This window comes from Arvicola amphibius, chromosome 4 (genome assembly GCF_903992535.2).
Source record: "Arvicola amphibius chromosome 4, mArvAmp1.2, whole genome shotgun sequence".
Taxonomy (NCBI): Eukaryota; Metazoa; Chordata; class Mammalia; order Rodentia; family Cricetidae; genus Arvicola; species Arvicola amphibius.
Window position 1 is genome coordinate 83,930,873 of NC_052050.1, and position 22,846 is coordinate 83,953,718.

General features: G+C 48.1%; 1 protein-coding gene across 2 annotated transcripts in view; it reads left to right on the forward strand.

Annotated features, from left to right (window-relative positions):
* Positions 1-22,846, forward strand: part of Wwc1 (WW and C2 domain containing 1) — a 152,588-nt gene that overhangs the window by 44,206 nt on the left and 85,536 nt on the right. Inside the window, exon 2 of one of the 2 annotated variants that reach the window (XM_038327024.2) lies at positions 20,804-20,943. The exons of the other annotated variant lie outside the window; for it this stretch is intronic. Within the exon in view, the coding sequence (XP_038182952.1) occupies positions 20,924-20,943 (20 nt within the window). The 5' untranslated portion in view covers positions 20,804-20,923. The remainder of the gene's footprint in view (positions 1-20,803; positions 20,944-22,846) is intronic. 2 annotated transcript variants of the gene reach the window in all.

The following is a 22,846-nucleotide window of genomic DNA, read 5'->3' on the forward strand; positions in this document are numbered from 1 at the left end:
CAAGTGAGATACCACTCCAGGTCCAGCTGACCTTACATTTTAAGACAGGATCTCTTACTGACCTAGAGCTCACCGATTGGTTAGACTGTCCGGCCAGGCAGAACCCAAGATTCTTCCATATTCTATTTCTCATTACTGGGGTTATAGGAATACACTGCCCTCCTTCTTCTGTGTGCCCTCCTGAGCACTTTCTACCCATCAGTTATCCTGGGGGCCAGACAGACCAGGGAAGTCAGGGCAGACATGCCCCTGCCTGGCTAAGCTTCTAGGATGACAATATGCAGTATTCAAAGACATCTGTATGAAAGGTGAGGACAGTGGATTCCAAGACTCAACAGGTGGGGTCTGGAGCTTGCCATCATCAGATAAGACCAGGGCGGGGGGATACGGGGAGGTTGTGAGCCTTCCAGGGGAGAAGATCTGCAGGAGTCCTGTTACCCAGGCAGAGATGAAGCGGAAGGAAAACAGCCCCCTCAGTGGGGCTCAAGCCCTTGGGAGAAGGGCTGGATGGCCTCTGTCCTCTGAGAAGCCAAGCACTTCCTCAGTTCTCATCTCAGGCACAGGCTGCCTGAGAATAGTCTCTCCAGTTCAGGCTCCAGGCAGGAACATATCTGACTGTTGGGCATTGCCACTTTCTGTCAGAAAAACATGGGTTTTGATCCTTCTTCTCATCTTTAACATCAAAAGGCTGGCATGCTTCAGATCAGAACCGGGCTGGTGCTTTTCATCTCCTGCCCTCTGGGCACTTGGCCTTTCAAATGGTGAGGAAGATCTGCTGCACTTCAGAGGGATTGTGGGTATCTTTTGCTGGTTTAAAAAAAATGAATTTGGGAAAAAGTAAAGGTTTCAGTCACCAGATGCAAAACTGCCTGCTGTTTTGGCAAAGGGCCGTTCCTTATCCCCTTCTGAGCCATGCAGAGGACCTGGTGGCTCATTGAAGGTCAGGAGAAGGAAGCCCTTGCTACCAGATGTAAAAGCCATCCTCATCCTGGAGTAGGTCTGCATTAGGCACAGAGCTACCAGGATCACCTGTCCCCTTAGACTCTAAGGCATAGGTTCATGCTGCTCTTGCTTCCCATCAACTCCAGGGCCATGGTGTGGGGTGCGATGCTGTAGAATACTGGGGTAGAGTGCTTCAGCAGACAGTGAGATGTTCGGTGGTGAGAAACCCCAGTGTGGACAGATGCGGAGCGGTGCTGGGACTTCTGGACCCGTTTCCAGGTGTGAGGAAGATTCTCCCCAGCTCCTGAGCAGCCTTTGATTCTGAGTTGTGTGCAGACAGGAAGGTGGAGGACAGACACACAGCCCCGGGTCAATGGAAACTCTAGAAGCCGATGGAGCCAAACAGAGGAGGGCCAATAGAAGATCCAGGTTTTGTTATGTGTTGCATGCTGTGTGTTGGTGAATAAAGGAATTATGGGACATGAGCCCCACCTAGGAGTTCACTCAGTGAAGCATCCCCGGGAGCTGGAAGCAGTAACATTGGATTGAGTGCACAGCAGCAAAAGTCAAACAGAGCGAATCCTAGGGCCAAGAAAGGCAAAATGGACCAATTCGGAGTGGGTTAAATGCTTTCAGAAGACACTCGTAGACGTATCAAGGTGAAGAGGGACACAGTGAGTAGACAGGACACAATACATGACAGATGGGGTTCCTGCGGAGAGAGAATTCCCAAAGAATAAAGGAGGAGCCCGAGAGGTTCAAAAAAGGAAACCATTCTGGATTCATTCTTTCTTTTAAAGGGTTTATTTATTTTTATTTTATGTGTATGAATGACGGCCTACATGAATGTATGTGTACTATATGTGTTTCTGGTACCCTTGGGAGTCACAAGAGGCCATCAATCCCCCAGAACTGGAGCTACAGGTGATTGTGGGTCATCAAGTGTCTACTGGGAATCGAACCTGGGTCTTCTGCAAGATAACAAGCCCTCTAAACCACTGAGCCATCTCTCCTCTTCACAGATTCCTGAGCAAAAGTCAAGCATAGGAAAGTACTGGAGGCTCATACTGGACATGACTGAGGGCCCTGGGTAAAGGCTCTAGGCATTTTCACCCACGGGGCAGTGGGGCTTGACCACACGTCTACCGCCAGTGCCGATGTCAGCACCAGCAGGGAGCAAGGGGCGTTCTTTCTGCATTTACCTTCCCAAAACACTTAGGTTCCTGAAAGCTTGGGGTTCAACCCTGGGACTACCACCCCAACCCTAAGACCCCAGGGTTCAGCATTTATTTCCATTGTACAGATTGAGTCCCCTACCCAGAATTTACCCAACTTTCCTTCCCTTTCCACTGATGTGAACGATAGTCATTGTTTTGAAAGTCATGAGGTCCCTTATTTCAGGGGCGGAATGAAGGGACCTCATCTTGATTGGATGTTACCACATGTCTGCCCCTGAAGATTCGTGACACCCGTGCTGATTCGAGTGTTAACCATGAAACAGGCTTTGTGCTGTGCCCCCATTTCCTTATATACTTTCATAACAAGCACGGTCATCACCCATTTTACAGATTAGGAACACTGAGCTCCACCGAGAGGGGGCAACTTCGCAGGGTCACGGAGTGCCCCTGACTCTAGAATATCTCTTTCTCCACCACCCTCCCCTGCTTGCCAGCGGCAGTATAGATGGCAAAGGAGTCGCTGACTTATACTTCAAGGGTTGAATGCTTGTTTCCACGGGCATTACTTCCTGGTTCTCAGGGACTTAGTGTCTTAGAAGCTCTCCCCCCACCCAGTCATTCATGGATGGAATTTCTTAATAGTTCATGCTCTGCTTCCTTGCCCAGCTAGGCATTAAAGAGCCCTGCTCGGTCTGGTCCCCCCTCCCCCCTGTAACTAACTACTGGCTCTTACACAACCCAGCAAAGGGCAACTCGTGAGGCCTGTCCTTCTGATTGTTTAAACAGGGCTCTTCCTAGACTTACTTTCCACCTAGAGTGGCCGCAATAGGGCAGTGTGACAATGTTCTCATTGTCTCTCTCTCGGGTTTTCTGTGTCAGCAAAGGAGATGTGTTGAATAGCTGAAGGTAGCTTTGCATCTAACTTTTTAAAAAGAATGCATCCATCTGAAAATACACTACTAGTCTTCAAAACTTTTTGAGTTGTCTTCCCCAATCTTGAGAGAGGTGGGTATCCCAAGGGAAAGAATCGTTGGTTAAAATGGGATCATGTCTATAATGCCAGCATTCCAGATGCTTGGGTGGGAAGGTCTCAAGTTCAAGGCTAACCTGGCTTCATCCCAAGATCTTGTTTCTTAGCAAACAACAAAGTCTGGGTTCAACAAAGGGACAATATACATAAAGCAAGAGGCATGCCAACCACTCTGATCTTATGTTATTTACATTACACTATATCCTATATATGCATTGATTTCACATGGTACCCAGTGAGTTTGTACAATAACTATATGTCAAGTAAAATCCCAAAGGAAGGAAACTGTAGGTAGGGGAAAAATTCTAGGTTCTTCTCCTAAAATGTTCAGTGGTGGGTTAAGAAGCCTTGCTGGGCTACATTATCTGAACTTTGATTTTCTCATCTGTAAATTATGAGGGTGGCTTATGTCCTGCACAGTCGGCCTATGGCAGAGTAACATAGCAGGTGTTTCCCTCATGGTGGGATACATTACGAAAAAAAGCATTGTAAGTCAATGTCATCATTGTGTGAGTGTCGCTGTATGCTATTCTGTGTAGATAGTCCAAGGCAGTCACCTGGCATGGCCTCTTGTGTCCAAGAGACACAGTAAACAGTGAGATGGGACTGCCGCCTTTGTGACGTGGTCTTCTGCTTTACAGTAAACTTTCTTTTTCAAAAGAAAGAATGCGTAAGCTCTATAATACAGTACTGCAGTGTGGTCAGCTCGTAAGCCGGCCAGAGTTGCTTATTGGCACGACCAAATATTGTAGCCCACAGACACCTGAGGGGTGTGTTACACGGCTGTGTGGGATGGCTGCAAGGCCGTCTGTGTAGGAATGGGTCCAGCCCTTTGCTGACTGTAGCGATGCCACAGGGCACATGACTATATTGAGCAGAACTGAAGTGGCGGTTGCAGCTATGATCTGATTATTGAGATAGGCCACAGCAGTGTTTATTTACTGCATAAGTATTTTGACACGAGAGCAAAACACGAGAGCTCTTCTCAGTATGACTTTTCAGTAGCTCATAGGGAAGACTGTTTTCTTTTGTGAAATATTAGAAGGGACCACTCCGTATACTGGGAGCCTCTTTTAACCCTTTAGTGTCACTGATATCCCTCCATTCACACGGACCTGTTATCTCAGCATGGTGGCTTCATCTCCTTAACTGTTAACCCCCTCTCTCTTTGGGTGTGATTTGAGTAGTTCTTCAATGTCACTTTCAGCAACTTTGTGAAACCCCAGCTCTTCGAGTACCAGTGATGTACATCGTATCTACGCTGCCTAGACATCTGACTAGCCTGTACGGGCTTCAGCTGCCACTGCTGATGGTCCAGACACTGTTGTCAGAGGGGGAACAATGATTGAGCAGGCACTGGCTTCATAAGTTCACATTTTATGGGTTAAACTTTCATATTTTGATGACTATCGCTTTACCAAGTAATCTTCTAAGTTTGGGGATAAAACAAACAAACAAACAAACAACAACAATAACAAAAACCTAAATAACCAGTTTCCAAGCTCCTCATAAGAACAGTCTAGATTTGAACCTAAGCCTCTATTTACATAATATCAGCAGCTCTTGATAAGATAGCTTCAATTACCCCCCAGAATAAAGGGAACAGTGTTATCCACTAATGTAGGGAGTTTCCATAAAGGGTTTATGCAGTAGTTGCAATGACTTTCATCTGATCTTCATGAACACGTCCCACAAAGGCTAAATATGGTCATTCCTAATTAGAACAAAACAAAGACTTATATGTGGCCCAGTTTTTCTATGGTGCTGCAGTTCATGAATTCTGTAGTACTTTGCAGACCAAGATTTGTACAGCAGGTTGAAGGGATTGAAGACCATACTACAGCCATGACTAGAGTACTGTGTGTTGAGAGGCCCTGTCTCTCCAGGATCCAAGTAGGCAAGGAGGAACGATAGCCCTGTCTCATGGCAACCAGACGGATGATGAGGTAGCCTGCAGGTATGTTGGAAATGCCACGGTTGGGAATGCTCCTGGCTATCTTGCCACCTGCAGCCACCGCTCCTGTATTAGGACCCTGTGTCTGATATAAAAAGGACAAAGGAAAAAGATGTGGGAGGGGCAGGCTCCTTCAGATGTGCTGGGCTAAGAATCAGAATTTTGCAGGTAGAAAAACATGGTAACGAGATACTTGCACACACCCTGACCTTAGTAGGCTCACCTGAAATGCTTACCTGGAGATCAAACATATGGCAGATGCCTGTTGTGTCTGAATCTCCTGTTTGGCTCTGAGCTGAGGAATTCCAACAAGCCACTGTGGAGAAACCTCTCCAAAGAATTAACATTAGTTAAAAAGTAAAAACTAGTGACCTCCTAGGGCTCAAGTTTGGTATGCTGTCCCCATGAGATGGTTTCATAAGTGGGTGGCAGCTTAGAAGTGATTGTCGGCTGTGCCTTTGTAAGGTGGCACAGACATTTGGTTCTGTGTGTTTGAGGTGCGCCACTTGGCTTGTGCCAGGCCCTGTGTTTCATCTAATCTCCCAAGGTTCTTCTTCTTGGACACAGGAGCACCAGGCAGACAGTCTAGAGATAATTTCAGTCTCAGGGACCAGGCAGGTAGAAGAGCAGAGTACTGCAGAAGGGTATAGGTTCTCCTTTGACGAGTCGCTTCCCTTGTCCCCAGAAAATTATTCTAAGTCTTTGACACTGGATTTGCATACAGTCTGGACTCTACCTCCTTCTCCCACCTCCAGGCATTGGCCAAATCCTACCCACTGAGCATCAGATCCTCCCTGGAGGCTAAGGTCAGGGTCTGTCCAGATCAACTACACTGATGTTGGTGTGCTGCAGCTATGCCGTTGTAGACAGCTGGAGCTCTTGACTTAGTGGAGTAAGATTACTGGTCCTCCAGGGTCAACCGCAGAAGGGAGGGCTTTTGTGATAGTTAATATCAGCTTGACAGAATTTAGGATCACCTAGGACACAAGCCTCTGGCTGTACCTGCGATGACTTATTGAGATTGGGTTCATTGAGGTGGGAGACCCTCCTTAATTGGGGCCCTGGACTAAATAAGAGGTGAAAGCAAGTTGAACACTCCTAGCTTCCTGCCCGCAAATGCGACATGACTAGCTAACCTTCCGCTCCTGCCGCCATACCTCCCTTACCATGATGGCCCCTCCAGACATAAAGCAAAGAAAAAAAACCCTTTATCCCTTGTTGCTTTTGTCGGAGTATTTTGTTGTAGAAATATGGAAAGTAATACAAAGCTCTTCTGGGGCTGCTCCTCAGTTTACCCAACAGACTAGGAGAGGTCCATACCCCAGTGTTCCCCACACTCCACTCAACCATGCTGGAAGATGGAGCTTGGCAGCCCGGGCATCTTCTTGCACCTCCTCCAATATGCCATCGAGAGTGAGGTTTGCTCCTTCCCTTGGGACCTGTCTTTGGGTCACTCACTGAAATAGCGCCACATCCCTCCTTTATCATTCAGGCAGCTCATGCCCCGTGAGCATTCTCTTTTCCCTCTGCAGCTTTTGGTGTCAGGGCTGTTTCATTACCAGCCTGGGGATGTCTGGTGACGTTTGTTCTAAGCGTTTTTCATTTTCTGAGACAGAGTCTCACCCTATAGATCAGACTGGCCTGGAATTTGCTAGTTCCAACGTCAATCTCCTAGCGCTGCGATGACAGGCATGTACCACCACACCATATGTATTTGTTATCCTTATTATAGATCAAGAATAATTCTGGCCACTGGCCACTGTGGACACTGCAGTGGTCAGGTCTTAATCTCTGCCTTTACAGAGGTCATCATCCCCAGGGAAAGACTGTAAGGCATTGTGAGATGCTAGGAACACAGACAGAGGGGCTAAGGGTGTATGGAGGTGAGCCCTAACTGGATGTGGATGGGTAGAGGTGTCTTGCTCAGGTGACAGCCATTTGATTGTTCAACATATATATCTACCATGTAACGGAGCACGAATACCACTGCATGCAAATGCTACGCAAATCCCCGAGAGTCTTGAACTGTCCCTGAGGTCACTCCGCCACAGTACAGTGCTGTACATAGGACACACAGCTGGCAAGTGGCAGCCCTGGCATCTGTGTTTGGGACATGATGTGTGTGTGTGTGTGTGTGTGTGTGTGTGTGTGTGTGTGTGTGTGTATGGATATAAGAATGGGTAGCAAAAGCTCATAGACCAAGGCCATCACCCTAACCCCCTCTCCTGACTTCCTCCCAGCGAGGGGCACATCCCCAGGATGTTTGCAGGCTTATTCCGCCTGGGCAGTTACCCAGGCTTCTTTAATCCACAGCCGGATGGGGACTGCCGCTGGCAGAGAGAAGGGCCACACACCATTGTCCTTTTCACTGAAGCACACCTCTCAAGAAGTTCCGGGGTGGGGCGGGAGCTTGGCTGCAAACACAGGCCAGCCATTATGCCACTTCAACAGGCCAGACGAGACCTACACATCTTGCCAGCTGGGGGTGATGGCCATCACAAACAAGGGCTTCTCCAAGGAGGAAATACAAAGGCTCCATCCGGAGGGCTGGGGATGAGGAGGATCGAAGTGTAGTTGTCTGGTCAGGGTCCGCTGGAGAAACACAAAGGAGAAAATGATCAATCCAGGAAAGTTCTTCCTGAATGTGGGCCTAGCAGGAATTCGGTTGGGGTGGGGCTTAAGGTAGCAAGCCCCCAAAACTGTGGTCTGGATTTCTTGCTTGGGGGAAATGTAAAGGAGGTTTCTCTCCTGGAGATGAAATTGCCGAGTGGTGTGAAAATGCCCTGCTAATCGACCTGGAGTGCTTCATGTGCCAGCTGTCCCAGCTGGTATTGCATGCCGTCCTATACCTCTCTGCCACTCTGTTAGCATTCCCATTCTACCTAGGAGAAAATGAAGCAAAGCGAGGTTTCCTGATACGCTCAAGGCTCTAGAGTTGTTCATGCTGGGGCTGTCCACAGTGGGATGATTGACACTTATTTCTAAAAGCCCTGCCACTACTAGGTTCTCACAACTGTGTCCCAGCAGCTGGCCACACAGCCTTGGCCTCTCCTTGAACTCAGCCCTGCCCGGGCGCCTTAGTGACGGTTATAGTTCTCACCACCTGGCAAGGATTGCCCAAGGACACTCTGTGAGAGAGGGTACCAGGCTGAGACTTCTACCTAGTCTGCTTTTCAACACATAGTAGGACCACTACTGTCTTCCTTTTCAGGACCCTGACTCGGCTCTTCTTAATTGAATCTCAGTTTCTTTGTCTCAGTCCCCCCACCCCTCGGCTGTGTGTGTGTGTGTGTGTGTGTGCGCGCGCTCAGATTAGACTGAATGTGAGCATGTCATTGCACACACATTCAGGTCGGTGGGCAAGCACAGGTTTCTGTACCCACCTTCTCCCTCGTTTGAGACCAGATAGCTAACAGTTTCTGGTTGCTGGTATCAGGCCTGCTCATTTGCCAGCTTCTGGGATTCTCAGGCCCAGACCCAGCTGTATGTGCACTGGGAATCCAAACTCAGGTCGTCATGTGCGTGTGACAGACATTTCCGCTGAGCCATTTCATGGGCCCATTTCGTTCCATCTTGCTGTTTCTTCAGGAAGGAGGAAGAACAAGGCTAGAGGCAAACTTCACTGCTGCTTTTTATTTTTGCAAGGGTTAGCCTGGACCATCTGTCCCAAGTCTGTGGCCATCAGCAGCCTCCTTGGTAGCCCTTGGTTTCCTCAAAGTAGTCTTTTGTCCGGCACACAGGATGATGATCCAGACAGACATACCTTCCTGGGCCCCCCAGATGCCAGCTCTCCTCCACCTCATTCACCACCCAAGCTCAGGTCCTTCCTCTGAAATCTCATACAGGAGCCTCAGCCAAGGTGGATATTAAATGCTAGAGGAGTACATTGGCTTACACCCTGGTCAAGTCTAGGAGACATCACTTTAAAGCAGGACTCGGTAACTATCGCCAAGAGCACCCTCCTTTCTCTCTCTCTTCTCTCTGCCTGATGCTGTACTGGTCAACTTTGTCTATGTGGTTTTCTGGGATTCAAGGAATGTGCAAAAAGAGGTCACTTTTCACAACTTTTTACCAGTGTTCTGTTTTTCTGCACCCCACCGTGCAGGGTGTCTGCATTGTTTCTGCCTAGCCTATGTATACCTGAATCTTACTACTGCTGTTTGATAAGTGTGCCCAGCTATAAAATCTGTTTATGCAGTGACCTGGCCTGGCCCTTGAGACACCCTGCCGAGCTCCCACACTCTGTGCAGTGAGTGACCGTCCAGAGGGGCGACTATGGAAGAAGGAACTGGAGTTCTGGAGTCAGGCAGGTTTGGGTCCAGATTTCAGAGACTCACTTCTCAGGAGCTGAGACAGTAGGATCAGGAGTTTGAAGTCATCCTAGACTACATTGTGCATATGTATGTGTGTGTGTGTGTGTGTGTGTGTGCACGTATGTGTGTGCGTGTGTAGCAGCATATGTGGGGCTCTTTACTGTTGGTGGTTTTAGGCATCCCCTGGGGTCTTGGAATGTGTTTGCATTGATTCCTGTTTCACTATGTGACCCCCACACAGCATTTCAGAAGCTACCTGACGGATGCCCACCCCAGCTCTGCCCTGTTTCAGCTGGAGTGCCCTGTGTACCTACCATGTGGAGGATGTTTAGTCATGCAGACGGGTGTCTTCTCACAGGGATGCTGGTGAACATGAGTCAGGATGTATAGTAGCACATGGTGATGCCGTACAGGAGGAAGCTTTGCTGTCACCATCTGACCGGTCAAGTGAAGTCACCATCTCACAAGCAATTGAGTGAACTGACACTTGAAGCCAGACCTCCGTGTCCTGAAGCCCGTGTTCTTTTCATTGGCAGTCTCCATGGCTCTGAGACCCCATCCAGAGGCCCAGGACACACTTCTCATGCAGCTGCTTCTTATCCTTGACCTCCCAGACCATACACGCGCATGCGCGCACACATACACGCACACTTACATGTTTTCTGAGAGACCCCGTGACCCTGAGGTCATTCTTGCCCTTTGCAAGTGAAGGTTCCTAAGTAAAGAAACAAGATGCTCCTATGGCCAAACAACATCCCACAGCCCTGCCCCTGGGTCAGGCTGCTGCGGGACTATGCCCCTAGACTCCAGCCTTACTCCGGTGGCTGCCCTTCCCCTGACATCCTTTGCAAAGGGCAGGTCTTTTCCAGTTTGCTGGGGGACATGGAGAGCAAGGAGCTTCCAGAGTGAACCATTCTGTGGTCTGCAGCAGGCCCAGGAGTGAAGAAGCTGTGTCCTTCATGTCTCTGGAACCCTCTGTAGAAATGATCCTACAAGTGTGAGATTAAGATATTTGAGAAAAAAAAGAAGAGAGAAAAGCAAAGCCCCTGAAGTCTAAGACTTCACTCTTGGAGAGGGATGCACGCATGTCTCCTGCTGTTTCTCTGCCCGTGCCCATCAGTGGGCAAGCTCCATGCCAGGGCTTAGGCTGTGGTGAAGTATAGGTGGGGCTCTGGCGGAAAGACAGTCAATATAGCAATAAACACGATGACAGACGGACAGCCGAAGGCCAGGGGAGGCCCACTGAGGGGCTGCCTAGCAAAGGCCTTATAGGAAGAGGCCTTTCAGCTGTGAGCTAAAGGACGAAGAGGCTCTTGTAAAAAGGTGGATGAATACGTGGACAGGCCACCACAGCACCCAGTGTGTGGAGATCTGTGTGAGTGAAAGCTGGGAGGTACGAGTGTTCTTACCGTGGTCTGAGAAGTGAGGGGCGTGTCCTAGGAGGGGAGCAAAGGCTTCGGCAGGGAGACCGCAGCACTGACCCAAGCCAGGAATCTGAGACATCGAAAGGTCGAGAGCAAGATGATGCCACGATAGAGTAGTTTTCCTGGTTTTCTTTATTGTGGAGAAAGCAGAGGGAGCAAACAGGATGGAGGGAGTGGAAGATCTGGAAAAGATCAACAGCTAGGAGCTGGGGGCAGAGTGAGCTGGGGAGACGGGCGTCAAAGGTGCTCTTGGGGGTACAAACCTGTGAAGACAAATCTAGGGTGCTTTTGAGAATCCACTAGGTGACAGTCCAGGTGAAGTCTAGAAAAGGGAGCACAGGGATTGGTCCCGCATCCCTGTAGGATGGAGGGGTGGGGGAGGGGAGCAGGGCAGAAGGAGCAGGAGCAGAGGAAGACGGTGGACACATACACTGGCACTATATCAGATTTTCCTTTTCCACCATGAGATCTTGCATGTGCGCTCTACCTTAGGCCTATTACATAGCCGAGAGCATCTTTATCGGAGGCTTCCCGGAGAGAAAGTCTTGCACATTGCTTGAGCCAGGGCTGTTCTGTGCAGGGACATGCTGTGTAGGCAATGGGCCTGACCCAAGCTGGGGAAGTAGGGCCCTGTGGTTCCAAAACCCGTGCTTGTTCCCCTGGGCACTGGGCTCTTGTGTGTCGTGGGTGTCCAGGAGAGGAGCCAGGGACATCAGTGTCAGGTGAGGGTCACCCAAGTCAGCCAGGCTGCATGAGCTCCCTGCCCCACACCCTACTCTAATCCAAGGATCCCATGTGGAGTCAGCCTTGACTCCAATGTAATTGACACCTACATTCAATCTCCAGGATCCTTTCCACTTTCCACGTCCCCCCTTCCCTCAAGACGCTTGAGCCATCCAAGAGCTAAAGAAGCAGGTGCCAAGATGGGTTTGGCACCTTCTTCTGCCTGAGGATGATCCCAATGATGCTAATGAAACAGGAGGACAGACAGAAGCCCTGTAAGCTCCCTGGGGGTTAGCGGCTCCAGGGTGGCGGGGTAGGGGGGAAGGAGGGAGGCATGCTTCTATAGTTACCAGCTGGGAAAGAGAGAGAGGCCCTTGGGGGTAATTCATGGAGGAGGGGACTGAGCAGTTGGACCAGAGTTCAAGAAACCCACATCCAACCCTGGCACAAAACAGGCAGCCAGGAGCCTTGTCCTGTAGGAGGGTCTCTGGATGCCCCTTGGCTGTCTGTAAGATGGAAGGGTTATAATGAGGGTCACAATGTGGCTGCCATGATGTTTATTTGAGAATCAGATAATGATAGAAGGCAGAAATACTTGGAACCTTGTGGCCTTCCTTTTGCCACAGACTTGCCTTTGTTAGGACCTGAGAACATAGCTGGGAGTTCCAATGAAATGTCTCTTACTTTCTTTAAGAATTTACCTATTCTCTCAGTGGATGCTCAGATACTTAGGTTGTGTCAGTGAGAATCTTCTGGACTTGACAACATATGGGCAGATAGTAAAAGCAAATGTGTTGTAAAGAAGTCACTTTCCTCTAGTCTCTGAGACCCACTGAGTCCTGCTTAGTTGATCCTGTGAGCAGTTTTCTCCTGGTGTCCTTGATCCTCTGGTTCCTGCCATCCTTCCCCACCCCTCTTCTGCATGGTTCCCCTGGCTCCTCCTGGCATTTGGCTGTGGGTCTCTGCATCTACTCCCATCAGTTGCTGAAGGACACTTTTCTGATAAAACAACAATCACAGGCCCTGTATGGGTCTGACCTAGGTCCTCTGCGTATATGTTATGGTTGTGTAGCTGGGTGATCTTGTGGAACTTCTAACAGTGGGAGTTGGGGCGGTCTCTGACTCTTCTGCCTGTTCTTGGGACCCTTTTCCTCCTACTGGATTGTCTTATCCAGCCTTGATCTGATGGTTTTGCCTAGTTCTATTATAACTTGTTGTACTGTGATTGGTTCATATTCCTGGGAGGCCTGCTCTTTTTCTTTTCTTTTCTTTTCTTTTCTTTTCTTTTCTTTTCTTTTCCTCCCTCCCTCCCTCCTTTATTCCTTCCTTCCTTCCTTTCTTCCTTCCTTCCTTCCTTCCTTCTTTCTTTGAAGAGAAACAGAAGAAGAATGGATCTGGGGAAGAAGTGAGGTGTGGAGAGGACCAGAAAGAGTGGAGAGAGTACAGGGATGGGAGACTTCAGGGTCCCTAACACCACACATTCCTAGCCCAGTTATTGTCACAGGCCGAGCAGATCTTTGCCAGCTGTTTGACACACAGATACAGGCTGCCCCACTGTGTCTCTCCCCCAGCAGTCTCCCAGCAGAGCCAGAGCGCTTGTGATCTGGGGACATTGCTATTGGTTTCTTTGTCTGTTTTCTATGTTCTTTACATGCAGGTGTCCAAGGAAAAGCATGCTGAGATGATTCCCAGGTTTCCTCTCCCACCAGGCCAGGCAGGCTGCAGGGTGGGAGAGCAGGAGCTACACCAGGGTTCTCGCTGCCTGGTGACCCCTTCTGGGCAGGGCCAAGTAACTATTGTGATGGTATAAAACAAGCACGCGGAGCAGGAAGCGAGCAATCACATCTTGGCCGCAAACAGGAAGCAGAGAGCAAAACCGAAAGTGGGGTCAGGCTATAAACCCCCAAAGGCCACCCCTCAGTGATGTGCTTCCTCCAGCAAGGCACCCCAAACAGTACCGCCAGCTGGGCACCAAGTACCCGAGCCTATAGGGAATATTTCTCATTCAAACCGCCACAGTACTTCTGCTGTTTCTATTTTCCTACTTAAGTGGAGTTAGTGCTTTCCTAAAATAGTTGATACCAGAAGTGTTCCAAATTTTAGATTTTTGTAGATCTGTAAATATTTGTATACACATTAATGAGCAGCCTAAGGAACGGGGATTTTCGGTTTAGAACAAGCCTAAATATAAAATTTACTTGTTTCCCATGCTCTTTACATGTCCAGGAAGGGCATAACCTTGCTTGGTATTTTTATAATATATAACTCCTTTAAACCCCAACCTGCTGCATAAGGCCAGGAGTAGATCTTTCAATGTTTGGTGCCATGTTGACGGTCAACAAGTTTCAGCCAGGTGCTGATCCCAGCACCGGGGAGACTGAGGCAAGACAGTAGAGAGTTCCAAGGATAGTCTGGGCTATGATACCAAGTCCCTGTTTTGGTGGAAAGAAAAAAAAATTTGCTGCAGATTTTGGGTTCTTTCCAACCTCTCAATTATGGGTGGATTTTTGTGGCAAAAAAATTTTGGAATGAATTTCAAAATTTTGTTTATTTGTGTGTGTGTGTATTTGTGTGTGTGTGTGTGTGTGTGTGTGTTTACGTGTACCACATGTCTGAAGGTACTTGTTGGGGACAATAAAGGATATCATACACCCTTAAATTAAATTTTCAGGTGGTTGAGCTGCCTAGTGTGGGCACTGGGAACGGAACTCAGGTCTTTGCTAGAGCAGCCAGTGCTCTTAATTAAGTCATCTCTTCAGCCCCTGAAATGATTTTTTTTTTTTTTTTTGGTATGAAGAGATTACAGTAAGAGATTCTGAATAGAAGGACTAAAATTGGGTAGAAAAATATTTTCAGTCTTTCAAGTTTATTTATTTTTCATAATTCTGGTTATAAACACACATACACAAAAGCAAACAAACAAAACCCCTAAATCTTATCCCCACTCATTGAAAAGCAAATCTAATCAGCATTTTGACGTTTTTGCTTCTAAACAATCAGCATTTGGGGCATTTTTCTGACAGGAAGGTCTGATCACTTGTCTCCTGTTTCTTAAGTTTCTTGTAAAATCCTATGCTGTAAGGGTTTCCTGTGCCATTCAGAAAACCTTATTTCAGACAGTCAAATGTCTGAAATATCAACCCTATGTTATCTAAATATTGAAGCTGGTTTCATTATCTCCCCGTGATAAACATGTAAGGCTTGGAGGGGCAGGTTTGCAACTGGACTTGAACCTTGGGCCTCACCCATGCCAGGCAATTCTCTACCACTGAGCAGTATCCCCAGACCCTGTTCCTATGATAAGCAATGCTGTGTTGAACTTTTTTGTGTATAAATCTTTCCACCTGAGTAGGTAGGTAGGTAAGTAGATAGGGAGGGGGGAGGAGAATGTATAACTGAGAATTGAACCCAGGACCTCATGCATGATAGGCAAGGGTTCTGTCCCTGAGCCATATCTCAATAGCAAGTCACTGATGCATCCGTCTTCCATGCAAGTGAGGTTCTTCAGAACCCATCCCTTCTAGATCCTTCTCTGACTTTTCTTTTATTGGTCTTCAGTAGTGAGTGTTTCCTACTTAGCTAATGTACTTTTCCTGCTTTCTGGTCTTCCTCAGCCAGCTACCTTCTCGGCAAAAGTCACCTCTTAATTTTTCCTTCTTTCCAGACATTATAAAGGGAGGCCCCTTCTAGGAATTATTCCTAATTGTATGGTATTTTACAAACCGCCTCTTTCTGGTCACCCAGTTCTATCGAGTCAGCTGTTCTGTTCATTTTCCGAGCAGCCGCGAAGACCCAAATTCAAATCTGCAGTCGCCGCTAAATAGCCAAGTGACCTCAATCAGCCTCACACAGCTTTGGGAAGGCGCCGTCTGTACCAGGGGCTGTAAAAGGAACCGTGTGACAAGACTGTCACAAGAACTTTACAGCACAGCACAGCACATATAAAGTCCTGAGCAACTGTTAGTACTGCGTCCATCCCCAAGGAGAAAGAAACATGGAAGCCAACTCTTCATGATTGCATATGACAAAAGGACATCGTGAATACCTGTCCTAGAGGAAGGACTGGACCAAGGTCTCCTAGGTGAAGACAAGCTATCACGTCACAATGCCACTCCCGTCATTAGTTAGTAAAGGGCAGTGTTTGAGACTTGGGATGGCATGCCTGCATCAAGGCTGCCAGACATACCCTGTCAAGCCCAGACCCTAGGTAGGCTCACAAATGGCTCCATGGTGCCATCTGCCATGCTCAGTAGATCTCAGAGGGGACACTGGGATCAGCTGGTCTTTATCCTACCCAAATGAATCCCAGCTGGAAGCTCATGGAATATCAGAATTACCATGTAGTCTCTCCTGTGTATTCGAGATCTCCACAGCCATTGTGTACTCTTCCCCTTTCTCCCCCCCCCCCCCTTTCTAGGCCAATTGGAAATGCAGACGGTCTCTCCTGGCACTGGAGCTGTACGAGTCTGCCAACCTTGTGCAGGTTTTTTTTTTTTTTTTTTTTTTTTTTTTCCTGTGGGGCTCACCATCTGGAGTAGCATCCTGCCTTCCTTGTGGTAGTGTGCACATGTGTGTGTATGTGCACTCACGAGTGCACAGGCCAGGGTATTGTGTTCCCTGTCTGCACTTGAGTGGCTGAATGAACAAGAAAGAGCAAGCACCCACAGAGAGGACAATGCCCTAAAGTCATCCTTGCAGTGAGAATGAATAATTCATACTGTATCTACCTCTTTCCAGGGCTTCCCAAAATAGCCATTTTAATTGTTCATGTGTTGCGCCCCTGACTTTAATGCAGTTGCCTTCAGCTCAGAACGCTTTGGTGTTTCATGTTGACTTAACGGCCAGGCTTCCCTTCGGAAGTAACCTTCTATTCATTTTCTTCTCTAGGAAGAAATAATGGGGGAATTAAAGAAAATCATACTTTTTAATTCCTCTGTTAATCTCCTCTTTAACCAGTTCCCATTGACCTCTATGGTCCTAAAAATTCAATAAGGAGAAACTGGATGGGTAGGTATATAGATTTCCTGACCCCCATCAGTCTATGCTCTATGGTATGGTCAGCAAACACTTGGGAATCTACAGACTACTGGTTTTTCCACTGGAGCTGGCTCAAGCCCATGAGAGAAGCCATATGTGCTGTAAGTGGCAGAGCTAGGAGAGTGGGGCCCAGTAGATTACATTACAAGCTCTAGATGCCAGACATGGTACTGCAGGGTTTGATGTTTCCCTGATGGATTTTGGTTTTGCTTTAGTATGTGCTGGCTAGGTTTTATTGTCAGAGTCGCATGAGAAGAGGGAACCTCAATTGAAGAATTGCCTAGATCAGACTGGCCCATGACCATGTCTGTGAAAGATTAGCTTGATTGATGATTGATGTGGGTTGGCCCAGCCCACTGTGGGTGTCACCATCCTGAGGCAGGTGGGTTTGGGATATATAAGAAAGCAGGCTGAATATACATCAGTGAGCAAGCCAGAAAGCAGGGTTCCTCCAATGGCTCCTGCTGCTAGGTTTCTACCTTGAGTTCCTGTTCTCACTTTCATCGTTGATGACTTGTGACCCGGAAGTGTAAGCCAAATAAACCCATCCCTCAAGTTGCTTTTGGTCAGTGTTTGATCATAGCAACAAAGAAGCAAACAGAATTGTGTGATTATTGTATACCCCATCCTTCTCTTTTGGATTAGGAATGCTTACTCTGTGCCATTGTATGTTAGAAGTGTGTCACTTGGTTCTGATTTTATAGGTTTTATAGTTTACAGTTAGGAGACTTTACCCTTTTAAAGTCAGAACAGTCAATGGATTTGGGAACTTTTAAAGTTGGATTGTAGTTTATGTTATGAGATATACATAAGACTTTGGGGACAATGGACAGAAGGTTATGACTTTAAATTGATGGGTTTGAGTGTCAAGTTGGCAAAAGATGGAGTTGTGATGGCTAGTTTTTGGTTTTTCCTTTTTTTTTTACATAATTCATTATTGATATTTTGGGGAATTTCATATCTTGCACCCCAATCCTGCTCACCTCCAAGCCCCTCCATATCCTCCCTTCATCCCAGCAGTATGCCCCCCAAAATTAATTAAAAACTAAACAAAAAAATTACCTCTCAACTCCCTCTTTCCAAGATCTCTTCAGTCATCTTAGTGCCATTGGGAGTGGCAACATGTCACCACCACCACCAATTAAATAGTTTTAATTGCCAACTTGACACTGTGTATTGACACTCTTGAGAAGAGCCTCTCAATGAGGAGTTGTTTAGATTAGGTGCTTCATGAGGAATTTCCTTTTATCATAATATTTTTATTATTTGTAATTATGTGAGTTTATGGGGTAAGGGGTGGGTATGTGCACACGAGTACAGGTACCCTGAGAGGCCAGAGGTATTGGATCTCCATGGAGCTGGAGTTACAGGTGGTTTTGAGCTGTTGAATATGGGTGCCAGGCATAAAACTTGGGTCCTCTGGAAGAGCGATATGTGTTCTTCACCTCTCCTCTGAGCTATTCTCCAGCCGCCATTTTCTCAGTTCTCTTCATGAAGTGAAAAGACCCATCCTGAGTATGGGCAACGCCATTTCCTGGGCTGGTGGCTGGACTGTGTGAAGGGAGAGCCAGCTGAGTACCAGCAAGTGTGCTTTATGCACAGCTGTCTGCTCTGAGGGTGTCACGTGATCAGCTTTCTCAAGCTTCTGTGATTTTGCTACCATGATGCACAGAAACCTGGAGTCGTGAGCTAAATAAACCCTTTCTCCTTTAAGTTGCTTTCATTGGGATATTTTACCACAGCAACAGGAAAAGACAAAGAACAGATGCTTATGAGTCCTATTGGGAACTAGGTATTTACACACAGAATACACAGTACAGTATAGAGTATATAAGGTAGTACTTACATTGCATCCACAAAGCTATGAACCACTGTTTTTTAATTAATCACCCTGTTTGTATCATACTTGTTAAAAGAAGAAGAAAGAAACCTTTCAAACTTGTATATTTATTATTTGAGGGGGGGTATAGGGTCTCATGTACTCCAGACTAGCCTTGAACTCACTGTGTAGTTGAGGATAGCCTCCTAAGTACTGGGGTTACAGGTATGTGCCACTGTGTGGAGTTAAACTGAAATGTTTGTTTTAATTAACACACCAATATGTAGAGAAACACAAAGGAACACATGTGTGAAATCAAGCTCCCGTGGCCCTAAGACATGTTCAGAACCGATTCCTTTCGCTGATCTTTTCGATGAGTTGCTGATATCTGTGCTTTTGACCTTGTCCTTTGTGGTACTGGCACAGCCTTGTTATCTGGCCCCTTACAGGAACTTGAGCTCCCTGCTGCTGAGTTCCAGTGGCTGCTTGGCACTTGTGGAGTGTTAACCTACTTTCAGGCCAGCGTTAGGAATGTCGCTTGACAGGTCTGCTCACTGCCTCCTCCACCCTCTCCCAGCATGCGGCTCTGGCTCCTTGGAGTTGAAAGAGCTCCACTCTTACCTGTGGTATATTATCCCAAGCCTGTGACTTTCATTCCACCAGGGGCTACACTGGTGTCATGGTACCTGTGCTCACACGGCGGGTGTTTCTCTGAGGATGCAGTCTGGATGACAGTGGTGGCGCGGTGCCAGCGTTAGTCATACGCAGTTCCAGAGATGCTGAGCACGCTTTAACGTGGGCGTCTCGGGGTCGATGACATGGAAGGCTGTGGATGGCCCATGGGAAAGGCCTGGTCCTTTATGAACTTTATGAAATTCATCTCTTATTTTCACTGCTTTCCCATTGGCTAATATGCAGGGGGCAGGTGTCTGGCTCATCAAATCACTAGGAAGATGAAGGACATGATTTGCTTTCTGTACACAGTATACAGTCCAATGTTTGGACTTAATTGGCCTTGGGAATACTTTTGTGGTTGTGTGTGTGTGTGTATATATATACGTGTGGTGGGGGTGCACATGTGCATGTGCAGGTAAAAGCTCCTGATGGAAGAGGGATAAAAGATCCCCTCTTCTATTACTCGCTGTCTTTTTCTCTTGAGCTTTTTCTCTTCATCTCTCACCTCACCTGGAGCTAACCATTTCACAGCTAGGCTGACAGCCACCCAGCGCCAAGTCCCCAGCAATAGCCCCTCCTGTTTGCCCTCTCCCTCAACACTGAGGTTACAGGCCTGTGCAGCAAGATGAGCCATGGGGATACACACTCGGGTTCTCATGCTCGCCCAGAAAACGCTCTTACCCATGTGACCATCTCTCCAGCCCTTGTTCTCAGTTTGGAAGTAGGGTCTTATTGTGCAACACATGTTGGCCTAGAATTTATGTCAATCCTCCTGCCTCAACCTCCCAAATACTGGAACTATAGGAATGCACCACCAGACCAGGCTTTAAAATGTTTTAATTATAGCTTACTCCACTTTGGTCTCACAATGCCCTCGACTTTTGGGAGAGGCAGTTACTAGCGTTTAGAGCCAATGCCCACAAAGAGGGCCGTAGAGATGTCACATTCCAGCGTCCTCACTGCCCAGAAAAAGTGAGTGTTTGACTCAAGACAGAGGATTCAGACTCAGATGTCACTCCTCTTCCCAGGGCTCCGTCCAAATCGCGCCAGCATGAGAGAGGCCCTGGGCAGATGGGTCCCAGGGAGGGAAGCAGGGACCAGTTTTCTTCTGAGAAGATCTGTTTCCCAGGTGGTGAGGCTAGAGTGAGCTAGCAATCTGAGAAGATTCTGGAGTGGCTATTTCAGGGAATAATGGAGGGTTAGGGCTCTGCTCTTACCGCTGGGGGGCTCTGCTCTTACCACTGAGGGGCGGGCAGCATCTGGATAGCTGGATCCTTAGAAACTGAGTTCATGGCACCCAAATCATCAAAGCTGGGAGCCAAGTGTCCTTGAATTTTTTTCGTTCAGAAAAGAAGGTGATGGCAGGTCGTGCTGGGGGCTGTAACATCAGGTGCTCTGGTGAGTCATATCCGGGAGCGAAACTATTATGAGAAGCAAGTTTTCTAGACTGATCTATATACCTTTGTGGGATACTGAGGCTCCAAGATGGGGATGAAATGGGCCGAGATTACACAGCAGGGGAGGATGAGCCTGGGTGGCTCTGTACCACAGAACTTCTGTAAACTAACTCCCCGGCTGAGTATGAGGATCCAGCTGTGAGGGCCAACAGGGCAGGGATGTCAGGATCACAGTCTGCTTTGGTGTTGGTGGGGCCTTCAGGAGGCGATTCCCCAAAGAGATTCGGCTAAAATTTCCTTTTGGTTCCCAGCCAGCCACAGGTCTTCCCTCTGTGTACGTGTCAGAGTGACTAGGAAAATCCTGCTAGCGCCATTTCCTGGAAACTGCTGAAGCCGAACCCAGCACCAAGCTGACTTGGTCTCTTCATGTCATGGGTGTGACAAGAGTGTGGTATGGCCCTGGTTCTTCGGTTTTCATCTCAGCTCTGCCTCTGGACCCTTGGGTGGCTCTGGGGAAATCTCTCTCTCTCTCCTCTCTCATCTCTCCTCTCTCACGTCCCCTCGTCTCAGTCTCTCTCTCTCTCTCTTTCTCTCTCTCTCTTTCTCTCACCCTGGTTTTTAGTAAAAGCTGGGCCTTTCATCTGTCAAATCCATTTCAGTTCTAACTTTCTCTAATAAGCACGTCAGTGACCTACCTTAGGCATCGATGGGATAAATAAAGAGCAAATAACTCACATTTATTGACCGCTCACTGTGCACTCAAATGCTGTTGGATTCGCTGTCTGTTTGGCCCCATGAAGACCCCCTGTGTAGTTCTGAATGGCACTTACCTACAAGGGTCGTTATGGAAATGAGGAAGTGCCTATGAAGTGCTTAGCAGCTGCCGGTGCACAGCGAGGGCTCGGTAAATGCGTTTTTCTCTCTTATACTGCAGATATGTTTTTAAGTATCTTGCTCATGGTCAGAGAGCTAGAAAATGACAGCCTGGGGATTCAAACCCAGGGAGTGCGGGTTCGGAGTCCTGTGTTCTTAGCTGACTTTTTACTGTGTTTCTTGTTATGTTAAGATGCTTGAGCAATGCGTTAAAGAATGGGGGGGGGGGGGGGACGACCGAGGACCGCAGAAGTACCTGCCCCCCCACAGCATGCTGCTCCCACATTAAAACACAGTACCATAGTGAAGTCATACCTGCAGGTGGAATTGGGCTGCCAGGTGGTCCATGCCTGTTGTCACTCCTGATTGCCACAACTATAGTCCGAAGTTCCAGCAGGGGATATACAGAAAGGACCCAGGCCCAGATTCACCTGGCGCTTTGTAGGACACCCAGGAAGGAACACAGCCATATTAACGTGGACATGGCGGAGAAGGAAGGGAATAGCCATGGGTTTCATGGAACTAGGCTGGGCAGAGTGGGTTGATTTGGCAGGAGGTGAGCCACTGGTATTTGGGGTCCAGTCTGAAGTCAGAGGGAGAATGGTGGAAGGGACAGCCTGGAATCCGGAGCTCTTTTTCAACTCTTGCTGTCCTCGCAAAGAACTTCAGGTGTGGGAGTGACAGAACCAAGAGGCACCTGGATAATCCAGCCAAACCAAAGCAGGACCCTTGGGAGACTCTGGGGTGCGGTAAGACGAATGTGGACACAGGTGTTTGGAGAGCAGAGAACAGGAGAAAGGGAGAGGGGTGTTTCAGAGAAGCAGGGACCCCAGCCTTCCCAGAGCAAATGTCATCACCTTCAGAGAGCAAATACAGAGCGCCGAGTCTGAACACCTGCCAACTCTCAGCTTGTCTGCTTTAATTTCTATTGGGGGGTGAGGTGGGGGGAGACGGCACGTGTGGATCCTGCAGTGTGCAGAGGTAATTCCCAGGAGTCGGTTCTCTCCTGCCACCTTGTGGGATCCAGGAATCAATCTCGGGTCATCAGAACTGTGTGCAAGTGCTGTACGGTTTCCCTAGCCCTTTTAATTAAGGGGATCAAGGAGACTTTTCAGTCCCCAGTCCCCAGGAAGGAAGGCACTGGGGTGCGCTACGAGGCTTCTTATAGCCGTTTAAGCCTGAGCAGTTATTTTGCCATAGTGGAAATCAGGGTATATAAGCCAACACACAGGCAGCTGATAGTGCTCATGTGTGAGATACAGCCTTCTCTAAAGAGAGCACTGCTCTGAGCAGCCTCCTCGAGGTGCAGAAGGAAGCCCAAGTCAGGAGGTGAGAGTTGACGCCGGTGCCACAGGTGTAGAACCCGGGGCGGCTGTTGTGGGGTTTTAAGTGTTGCCGCAGATCACCCAGGGAAGGAATGAAGAACGTCAGTAGGGCGGTGATGGTTGGAAGCTCGTGGGCTAAGGATGTAAGCTGCAGGG